This window comes from Apaloderma vittatum, unplaced genomic scaffold, assembly GCF_000703405.1.
Source record: "Apaloderma vittatum isolate BGI_N311 unplaced genomic scaffold, ASM70340v1 scaffold16388, whole genome shotgun sequence".
NCBI lineage: Eukaryota > Metazoa > Chordata > Aves > Trogoniformes > Trogonidae > Apaloderma > Apaloderma vittatum.
The window spans coordinates 6,132-14,487 of record NW_009731365.1 but is presented as its reverse complement, the minus strand read 5'-3'; the positions used below and the strand labels follow the sequence as shown (position 1 = coordinate 14,487).

At 38.8% G+C, this 8,356-nt stretch overlaps 1 protein-coding gene across 1 annotated transcript; it reads left to right on the top strand.

The window, feature by feature from the left end:
* Positions 1 to 1,649: 1,649 nt before the first annotated feature.
* Positions 1,650 to 2,336, top strand: LOC104278246 (chromosome unknown open reading frame, human C10orf53; the record flags this gene model as incomplete). Its single annotated transcript, XM_009875159.1, has 2 exons — positions 1,650 to 1,769; positions 2,272 to 2,336. Coding segments are annotated over 2 exons (185 nt in total), but the record flags the coding sequence as incomplete, so codon positions are not given.
* Positions 2,337 to 8,356: the final 6,020 nt, after the last annotated feature.

Below are 8,356 nucleotides of genomic sequence, written 5' to 3'. Positions count from 1 at the left end.
GCCCAGATCCCCCCGGGACATCCCGCTCAGGAACCAGCCAGGGCCCCCAGCTCGGGGCATCGCTGCTTTTTCTTCTGATTCGTCATTGGTGTCGCCTGTTGTCTGTCTGTCAGGGAATGAGCAACAGTTTTCCTCTGTTCCAATGCTTTCCAGCTCTAAGAAGATACATACTAAAAAATAGCAAAATTAATCTAAGGTTGCAAGAGAGATGAAATTGCATGTGTGTGATCTAAAGTATTCAAATGAGTAATATGTTTGTGATTGTAAGGCCTTAGATCATGTAGATGTGTCCAGAAGAGAAGAAAGGTAAACTCAGCATAAGATAAACACTATTTGGTTGGCACCAGAAACTTAAAAGGACCACGAGTTAATGCAATATGTTGGCTACTGGCAATTCAGATTCTCTTACTGGGTTTGCTGGATCATTGCAATGTACCTGACGTGGACTGAGACTGATTTTTTTAATTTAGAGCCAAGAGCATAGAGATGTCATCTTTCTCATCCATTTTATAAATAAGAATGAATTGGCAGAGATTGTCATTAAAGCTTCTAGAAAGCAGGGAGAGCTGTGTGATGGGGATGGCAAAACAGCAGCAGAAGCCGAAAGCATTGCTGCTTTATGAACTGGACACCTTCCACAGACATTTTCACTACGACGTTTTTCACTAGGTTGAATTAAAATGCTGTGGACAGCTGTCACAGGTGGATGCAGTTAGGTTAAATGTTTATGAAACACCGACCCTTGCAAGTCAGACAGCTACAGTGGAACCGGGGCAGAGGAGGCAGTGCCTCTACCTGCCAAAATAACTGGTCAGTATGCTTTCTCAGCCTTAACACATAGCTGATGAAACCTGGAAAGGTAAGGCCTTGACTTGTTTGACTATACAGGAATCTGCTTCTGCTTTGTAAAACAAGAATAGAATAAGATGAATTAAAAAAAAAAAAGTAATTAAATCTATGGAGGCCCAGGCAGAAGCACATGGCATTTCTGTGTTGCTAGAATTGCATTATCAGCCAGTTCTCCTATTTCCCCAGTTCTGACTAATTTACAATGTACCATAGTACACATAAAAAGCACCTAATGCATCTAAACAAATACGTGGGTCGAGAGAAGATTTTTAGCCTTCTGGTTCGATTCTCAGCTTCAACAAAATCTCACGTCTTTAATGTCCTGCGGAATTACTCTTTCAGCAGAAGCGAAATGAATTATGCGTCAATGAACAATTGGGTTATCAAGGTTGTTCCCTTAATGTTCCAGCTGTTCTATAGCACCATCTTATAGTTTATTGGAGATTTCTTTTGAATTTAGCCTTATTACATGGTACTTGCAAATAAATACATTGCACTTCTTAGAGCTGCTGCGCGGTTAATAGCAAATACGAGTATGCAATGAATTTCTTGCCTTTTACTGCTAGAACTAGAAATGACAGAGGGTGGAGGCTTCATTCAAAGGAGATCCATTACTGTAATAATAGTGAAACCAGAGATTAAAGCTGATAGGATTTGTGGGGAGTTTTGTACAGCACTTAACTACATTAACACCATTTTTTGCTTCTTGCACTCCTAAGTGCTTAAACTTAGATACATTCTGAGTTCCCATGAAATCAAGAAAATACAGTACTAGCCACTGCTTCTTTGCCCTTGTCCAGCTGTCCTGCAGGCAGATGGACATCAGGTTGTTCTGGAAGAGATACCGGACTGGAACACTGTAGAGCTGGTGGTCAACGGGGAGACTGTATTTTGCTGCAACATCAATGACCTGGATTTTGGTAAGTACAGGGTTTTATTCATTGCAGTCTCTCGCTGAAAGCACTTACATGTTGAAATGAGGCCTAAACAGTCCAGGTTCTGTCAACATTAACACTTTTAAGCTCTCCATTTCTTTGCATTTGAGGCAGATTGAAGGGCACACTCGGGCAGAGAGGATGGTTTGGGAGTTAATACCATGCTTGGGAGAGCACCATTCGGGGCCTTCCTGCATGCACCAGCACACAATCACAAGAAAACCTGATAGGTTTCAGTCCACAGAGATATTAAGGCATCCTTGTGCTTTCAAAATAGCAAATGGGCATTCACTTTTTGCTCTGTTCCAAATACAAATTAAAGCTGAATCAGTCTCAAATTGTATGGCTAACCAGGGCAGAGCCAAGCTGGGTCCAAGTACCATAAGGGAGAACGCGAAGGCGTATAGATGCTAGGATAAAAAATAGAAATGCGAAATAAGAAATATTTACTTGGATATACTTTGTAAGTTGTGGTTTTCTCCTTTAGGAGGTGATGGCAAGTTGGATCCACTGTGTGAAGAAGCCAGAAAAGCGGTGTTAAATGCCTACTGATTTAGAAACACATTCCCTTTTACCTTGGTTTTCTGACAGGCAATTTACTGGCATTACAAAGGTATTAGAAATGTCAGGATACAGTCGGTTCTTTACACTTCTGGGTCTCTTAATGAAGCTCCAGATAATCTTACCTGTTGCACCCATATGTCAACCAAATAAGAATATACCACTTTTTCCAGAACCAGTCATATGTTACCACTCTGAATATTACAAATTGATGTAGAACTGTGACTTGCATGTAGCTCTAATAATTTGATTTTAACTAAAAGAAGAATGAGGCTCCTGGATATCTTTTGTTCTTTCAACTTTAAGAAAGTTCCATATATCAAAGATAATAATTTTGAAGTCATTCATCGCTAGTGATCAACCTGTACATATTCATATGGATGTGCCAGTTCTGCTCTTCTGTTGGTCACAAATATTTCAGAGAGCATTTGTGTATCATCAGACACAACCCAAAGGTAGAGAAGCAAAGAAACTGGCATAGCTGTAAGGACAGGATTAAATCTGACTGGATGTTATCACAACTGCTATTCCAGGTGTCTCAAAAGTAATGCTGCATTTTACTCTCTACTTTTTTTCCCCCAATAACTACAGTATGAAGCTTCTTTTATTTGCTCCTGATTTGTCAGTGTAGACTCTCAACTTCATTTTACAAACACTTCTGACTCAAGTAAATTCAGCAGTTTGCAAATAGTCATACGCTAAAATGCTCATATCCCGAGCAATTTTCAGTTTGGCCTCTAATTAGTTTTAAAAGAAAGAAGTGGTTAGAATTTGCATCCTGTTGGAGTGGTGTGAACAAAGAAACACAGGAGTGAGAGGAGTCAAAGCTGCCGTTTCTTGTGTGGCTGCTGGACATAAAGGCTGCCCAGCTTAAAACCAAAGACAAAGAAATCCTGACACTCGGTACCTCCTCCCAGCTGTAACCTGCAGGGAGATAGCTGCAGTTACAAATAACCAAACCACATTTACAGTGACATTGTCAAAATAACACTGTTGCTAAGTCCACATACAGTCTCCTTACAACGGCCTATAGAGGACAGAGGCATTAAAACAATATTCTTTAGTGAGAAAAAAAATAGTCATTGTTAACACTAAGCAAAGCAGAAATTGTGTTGTCCCTATAGAAGACTGAAACATATTTTCTTTCTACAACTCTAATATAACAAGATTAGGAAGTGAGAATGTTCAGACAGAGCCATATTGAGAAGAGCAATACAATTAAGCTTGGCACAGGTAACGAAGGCACTTCTGCAGCAGGACTTTCAGCACCTGCCTCGGGCAGCAGCAACTGAGTTCACACCCCTCAGGGACCCTGACCCCGTAACTACGGAGCGAGTGTCCTGCACCACAACCCAGCCCAGCAACAGTGCAGCTCACAGCACACCGAGGGCCTTTAAAAACCCCACCCTACTGCATTTGTCAGCGGGACACCAACAAATGGCTTTCTGCTAGGGCAGTAAATTGTTTATTGGCCTCTGAGGTAAATGCAAGTTAATTAGACTAAGTTAGTTTAAATAATGCTAGTTGTGGGCAGAAATTACTCTCAAAAAAAGAAGACTAAATTCCCCAAACCTCTTGAGCATGGAACGCCACGAAGATCAATAGAAACACTCCAAGCAGATGAACTCACCAGTGTCACTTACCTTGGTGGTTTTTTAAAAGAATTGTTTTAGTTTTGCTGTGTTCAGTGTCTTCTATAACATTACTCTGAGGACATTTCTGCCATACTGCCAAGTTAAAATGACAGCAGTTTTTCAGGGAGATATTCAGCCTTAATAGATCAACATGTTTAGCTAGAATAAACACAAACAAGCTTTGAGGAGCACAAAGCTTTAGCTCTGAAAGAAAAGCAGCAAACTTCAAGACAAGCACGGGTTGAAAACAACTTCTCTGACTTCACTTTAGAGTAATATTATGTCCAAATTGTAAAGACCACAGATGAGAAAATATTTTTAATATGACAGTGAGTTATCTTCCAGTGAGATAAAAAAATTAGCTCCTTTAGACATTTTGAACACAGACGGCTAGAATGAATAAAGAGATCTTGGGCCTTGTTATTGTGCTTTTGTTACAGAAGGGACAAATAAATATAAATTTGAAGTAGCCCTCTCAGTTTGGTACCTACCCCCAAACACTGCCTGCAATTAGTTGCCATGGCACTAGCAGGCAGCTAGATATTTGAAGGCACTATAGTAGCCGCTTGGACAAAGGCATTTAATTTTTTTATATGTGAAATAACCACTTTTTTCCTCAAAGTCTCCCTCATTTTTAAGGGGATTATCTGCCCCACTAGTAATCATGGCCATTTGAAAACTGAACCTAACCTGCAAGTCCTCTTTACAGTGACTTTCATCCAGACTATTGTGATGAAGTCGAGCCAGGAGGAAGAAAACAGCAGCAGCAAATTACTCCAGTAGTAACACCAACTAAACTGCTGTGCAGCTTTTATGGTTTGACTAATTGTCTCATTAAGACACATTTCTGATCACTGAAATGGATCTCGAGTGTTATTAATCACTGAAAAAATTGTACAACTAAGAGCCTCTCTCCCTTCTATCCTTGGCACTATTTGCAATGGAAAACACATGAAGGCTCCTGTTGATGGGAGCCCTGCTGCTGCACAGCTGGCAGTCAAACGGTACTAATGGCACGATAACACAATATAACTAAAATAGTTTGCCTTTTAGAGTAACAGTCTCTTATAACATGATTAAGCTCTATCATGTGCGTTTCCTCATGTTTTGCAAATGGCTCCAAAAAAAAAAAAAATCTGTCAGATTTTTTGCAGTAATTTCTTCGAAAGGGGAGGGAACATGAAAAATCATTAGCTATCAGGGAACAAATTAACAACACTTGATAAGCAAAAAAACCCCAAACCCTGCACCTAGCTGCACAGCAGCATGGTTGTGTGGCATCCAGCCCACTTGTCCTTTTAGAACACACCTCCAAAGACTGAGTTTGTCACATTTCATTACAGACATTTTAGGGAAACATCAAGTTTAGGAGCTGGCTTGCCCTAGGCTACCTCTGCAACTCATGGAGTGAGGCATCTCCACAGAGCAATTGAGATCCCTACTAAGTATAGACTGTAGGATCTCTAGGCTCCTAATTTAGGTGTTTTTTAGTGTTTGATTTCAAAAAAACATTAAGAGAGATATAGGTTCTTCCACATTTGAGGAGTACATTTTGAAAGGAGCAAGCTGTCATCATCCGACACACACCTGACACACTCTTTACATTTTCAGCAAACCAGAAGACTTTGCTCTTGGCCATCACTCGCAGTGACTGCACAAGCCATACCTTGCAGCAAGGCATTTCCCCCTACAAGAGTTGTACATTATCATATTAAAGACAGCAGCCACTTAGTTTTCAAGTCGCTTTTATTCTCAGAAGCCTAACGCAGAAGTGGCACAGCTACTGCTACGCAAGATGTACATTTTAATGGTGGCCAGCCTGATTAAAAAAAGCTGCAAAGGCTCAGGACCTCTTTTGTGTAGATAGAAGTGGTGCATGGGAAGGAAATCACTCCATAATGTTACTCAAGAGAAGCTGAAAAGATATTATTTATCCTCAGACAGGTTTTGCTTGTTTTAAACTGACTGTATCATGATAGTCATCAACTTCCTATGGGGCAATTCTGATTATGTACTTGGAAAAATAAAGCAACATACAGCTGATATCAGCAGGGATCTCAGAAAAGAGTTTAACCTTCATTAGAGGAAGAGTTGAATTATTTTAATAGTTGGATTGTTTTTCATAATAAAAATATCAATGACACTATACATAGTTAAATTTCCTCCCTGTTCTTTTTGTGTATTGGCCATCCAGTAACATGATACTAAACATGGCAGCACTAAGAACTTCCATTCATCATTTTTACATATTAAGAGAAAGTCTATGACAGATTCACTTTGCAGTCTGTAGGAAATCACTTCTCCGTCTCCTTCATGTGAAATCTTGTGTTCCCAGAAACATTTTCCAATTCTCCAGTAAAAGATGCTGTACAACTAGTACGGCACTCACAAATAGTGCAGGGAAATGCATTATTCTGGTAAATTCTTTTTTAAAGTAGGTTGTTTCAGCTTGAAAAGGAAGAAACAAAATAATAGTTCTGGTTTTAATCATTGCTTTAAACTGTCCAGATTTCTTCTGATTATTTGAAGGTGTCTTTTTTTTAAAATATTGAGAACATTCCCAATCAATGCCTACATGTATTATGAGTGGGAAACAGCCCAAGAGAATACATGCTGGGTTCTTCTGCTCTGTCAAGGCACATATTTACAAGACCTCATAACTCAGTATAGGCTCATTCAAGTGAGAGATAAGATGCATTACTAATTTAAAATGAATTTGAAATGTGGCCATTTACTTGCTACAACTTTCAGTTTTGATCAATTTTCCAAGGCAGTTTTAGGAAAACACAGGGTTGCTCTGCACTCACACACAGGTACTGCTCATGCACGTAAATATTGCTCACACACATGCACATATGTAAATGCACCCAGGATGGCATCCGACAAGGTCATATGAAGTACAGCCAGAGACATCACCCATTAGTGATCTTTGTCATGGGCTTTGAAATTCTGAGGAAAAGAGTATGTTACAGAGATCTCTGTTTACTTCCCCTTGGGCTTTGTTACAGAGACAGGTACCAAAAAGCTACAAAATTCTGCAAAAATCTATTGAGCTGATGAGGTGCACAATATTGTGCTCACTATGAAAAATATAATTTTACTGAGAATTCTAATGAGGTGCCTGAGGGCTGTGACAAAGGCCCAAAGGGACAAAAAAAAAAAGGACAAAAAAACCCCTCATACTTCATGTAGAATGTCCTTAATTTTTTAATGCACATAAATATCAAAACAGTGACACTGATGAGACACAAAAAAATATTTTTTTTCCCTGACAGTCCCAGCAGAAGCTATTTATGTGCAGTCCGTGCATACTCTGATGTATTTTCCTGAAGCCTGTAGAGTTTTGTCTAACCAAGAGCTTCAGAATGTGTGTAAATAAAGAATGCCTGTTTTATAATAAGAAGGTTATATTGTGGTATAAATATTGCAGAACACATTAAATAAACATGGTCACATATGACCAGGTATCTATTAAATGAGCACATCACACAAGTTAATTATCCAAGAGTGTAAGTAGGAACTGTTTAGAATCATTGGAGATGAAAAGTTGCTTTATTTCTGTTTATCTTTCCTTCTGAATAACAGGAGATTATTGCAATGAGGAGTCCCTAAACAACACAAAGCTTCAGCTCTCCATCAGCTCTAAGACCCCTGAGATTTGTCAACAATAGTTTGAAGTTCTGATAAGTCAAACATTTTCCTCCAAGTAATTTTGTGTAAAATGCACTAGCACAAAACAGTATGTAAGATGTAAAGGTGCAGGATATTTATGTTTCTTTTGATCTTAGGCTGTTAAGGGGAAAGAAAATGACTTACATGGTAAGTATGTATTTCTATCATATATTGCACCCCCCAAAAATAGTACACATGCTTCTTCAAAACTGATTGTTAGCGTCAGAGACTAGTATCCCAGGAGTAATGCATAACTTTGCATTAATAAGATTCATCTAGACTTGAAAAGCTATTGTGTTCCAGTCCACATAAATACATTAATTCTGCTGGAATTTGATTTTGCTTGGGCCATGAAATTAACGAAGCAACCTGTCCAGCATTCATCAGATGCAACATAATCCACAGTGCAAACACTGTTTAGTTAAGGATCTGTTTGTGCAAACCACTCCAGCACAAAGAATAACTGATGAAGAAGGATTTAATCGCATAAAATTCTTGAAAGCAAAATGAAGCCAATCCCTTTAAATTACTTAAGTACTGCTTAAACCCTGTAATTAACATATAGTAATAAATATTTCATCTTTAACAAGCCTATTGGGAGCAGTTTGTTAAACATTTATTTCTAGTCACAGGGAATTATGTACAGTCATTTTATCATGTTCTGTATTAGACAATTTTATTTTATCCTCTATTTCATCCACAGCA